This window comes from Electrophorus electricus, chromosome 6, assembly GCF_041902795.1.
Source record: "Electrophorus electricus isolate QZ-2024a chromosome 6, ASM4190279v1, whole genome shotgun sequence".
Classification (NCBI taxonomy): domain Eukaryota; kingdom Metazoa; phylum Chordata; class Actinopteri; order Gymnotiformes; family Gymnotidae; genus Electrophorus; species Electrophorus electricus.
In genome coordinates this window covers 26,999,556-27,002,379 of record NC_137502.1, presented here as the reverse complement: position 1 = coordinate 27,002,379, position 2,824 = coordinate 26,999,556, and the positions used below count along the sequence as shown (strand labels likewise).

The 2,824-nt window shown below is 52.6% G+C and overlaps 1 protein-coding gene across 1 annotated transcript in view; it reads left to right on the top strand.

The window, feature by feature from the left end:
- The first annotated feature begins 201 nt into the window (after positions 1 to 201).
- wtip (WT1 interacting protein) overlaps positions 202 to 2,824 on the top strand; it is an 18,553-nt gene continuing 15,930 nt past the window's right edge. The window contains exon 1 of the mRNA XM_027021494.3: positions 202 to 2,506. Coding sequence (XP_026877295.2) covers positions 1,009 to 2,506 — 1,498 coding nt within the window. The 5' untranslated portion in view covers positions 202 to 1,008. The remainder of the gene's footprint in view (positions 2,507 to 2,824) is intronic.

Here is a 2,824-nt window from a genome sequence, read left to right as displayed (position 1 = left end):
GTTTACTTCAAACAGAAAAGGTTTCATGCAAAGGTGTGTTGTCTTGTGCTTCTGCCAGTCACGGGCCACTTGTAATTACTATCTTATGTTTTAATTATAGACAAGGGTAGTGCAGACTTATGATCAGTGAACAAGAGGAAAATACTTTAATCAGTCATTTTCGATAAGAACCTCATTTATTGAATTCATAACCAATCGGGGAATATGTGCCTTGCTAATTACGAAAAGCTTTCGATCCAGTTTTTATTTTTCTTACATTCGGGTGGTTGGCCACTAGCTGGAGTTGTGTTATTTGCTCAAACGTTCCTGATAGAAAGAGCAGTTTGAATTCTTTGGGCCTCGTCTGTTTAGTTCAGTCTTCAATCTCTTCGGGCGCATGAAAGTGGACACACACATACCCTCCCAAAGGCCGTTTTTTCAGGACTCGGCGCCCCTTGCTGAGCTGGTGGGGATCATTGTTTCGCTCCAGCATTAAGCGCATTCCAGCGCGCCGCAGCGCACCCAGTCTACCTCCACGCATTCCTTCGACACGAACGAGTCCCGTGCGCTTCCTTTTATTCAAACCTTTCTGGTCTCGTTTCGCTCGAATAGCTCCCTCGCCGTCGCGAAACTCTCAACAAAAGAAATTACGGAGCTTGGATTTTCGAAAACAATGTTTTTTTTCCCAAGGATTGTGAGAAAACTCAAGAGAGAAAATTCCTCCGCGCAGCGCGCCATTGACTGTAAAGACCTTTCAACTTAACAAAAACTGAAATTGACAAACGTCTCTTGTGTGGAAACTTTGTCAAACGAGTGTATCGCAACAGTTTTGGAAGGCGGGGATCATGTATTGTGAAGAAAACTCCGACCGAAGCCTAACTGATCACCAGTAGGAAGCGATGGCGTTTTGTTGGGATTTCCATTTGAAACACACTTTCTGCCGTCTCCCGTGCTGCTGGACTTGGCTCGCCGACTAAAGTGCGCTCTCGCTCCGTCTCTCAACTTGTTCTGCGGTCTCGGCGGCCAAACATGGATCGTTACGAAGCGGATTTGGGACACAAGGCAAGCAAGTTGATGGAAAATCTCTCGATTTATGATGCTTATCAAGACGGCGTGTACGGCAGAAGAGGGGAGCTCGATGCCGAGGTGGGCTTCTCGTCCGCCGTGCTACCTGGACAGAAAAGTACGCGAATGAATGGCACCTCGGCGCCACAGCAGCAGCACCACACTGTGGAGAACTATACGCCGGGAAACAAAGTCTATAGCGCGGCTTCCGTGCGCTCCGTGAACGGGAACCGAGCAGTGCCTTTAGACTTCTGCTCCCCTCAACGAGACGCAGTTTACACGGACGACGGCTATTGCACCAAATCTGAAGTTGCGCTGCCGTGTTATAGCGGCGCGTCAGACAAGCATCGGCGGTACTCGCAGGAGTCGCAGGGGCATCGGTACAGCACCGGCTGCGCTTACGACGGGCTGGTGTGGGCAAAGCAGGCGGCCACATCTGGGATCCGGAGCAACAGCATGTGTCTGGGGATGAACCCCGACGGCAGGTACACGGCAGCGAGCCCTCGCTCCAGTCTGGCGTCGTCCCACTCGTCTCAGGAGCAGAGCAAGCACGCCAGCCCTCGATCGAGCGTGATCAGCCCGCGGACCAGCCTCGTCGCTCCGGCTCAAGAGAAATACACGAGTCCTCGCTCGAGTCTTGTGCAGTGCGAAGGAAGCACCGCGTTCAGCCCGCGGTCTAGCTACGCGAGCACGGCCAGCGACACCAGTAAGCATTCCAGCCCAAGGGCCAGTCTCAACAGTTACGACTGCGGGAGCAAACCCAGTAGCAACCGCACCAGTGGCATTAGTATGGGCTACGATCAACGGCACGTCAGCCCCCGCTCCAGTACCGCCAGTCAGTACTCGAGCACCGCGAGTCCGCGCTCTAGTTTTTCGGAGTCCCGCTACGTGCCCGCAGGTAATCCGGATCCGGAGAACGTCGCAGGGCACGGCATGGCCGTGGCCAGCCCTCGTACCAGCATCTGCAGCCAGGACGGGAACGGCCGACCGGCTGCCGTGGCGAACTGTGCGGTCAGCCCCCGGTCTAGCATCTCGAGCCACAGCTCCAGAAGCTCGCGGAGTTCCCGGGGATCCATGAGCACTTACCCGGAGATTCAGCTCCCTTCGCCCCGGTCGTCGGTACTAGGACCCGGCCTATTAGAAGACACGCTACTTCAAGACTTCGGTGAGACAAACGCTCCCCACCGCCTGCATCTGCAGGCGTACTCCGTGCTAGAAGAGACGCAAGCGCACCAGTCGTCCACCCAGCACGGAGCGGACGCCGATGTTAACACTGGCATACAAGCAGTCGACAGCTATGGCGTCTCCGCGAAAACGGTCGCCCAGGGCCAGAAGTTTAAGATGCCCTGCCAGATTACCCCTTCCCGTGACAGTGGGCCGAGCCAGGCGGAGAGACGGCTGGAAGCTTTGACCTTGGAGCTGGAGAGAGAGCTGGAGATGCACATGAAAAAGGAATATTTTGGTAAGTGGTCAGTTCACCTCCCCCCAAACGCAAGGTATGTGTAATAGCTGTATACAGTATAATAAATGAATAATAAATACAGCTATTTACTGAAACAAGTTATTAAATAGGGTTCTACTGTGTCCCACAAAGAAAGGCGGGAAACTTTCAGGTTGTTCTCAGAAACCCATCTGACTGGACGCCCTCTTATACTAAAATGGGGATTATTTGTTTGGGAATTAAGGTGTGTTTGTGTTAAACTGCCTGCACTATAGCAAATGTTTAAGAAGTGCTATTTTGGTAGATTTGTTCTTGATTATTAGGTTTGTGTGTTGTGTG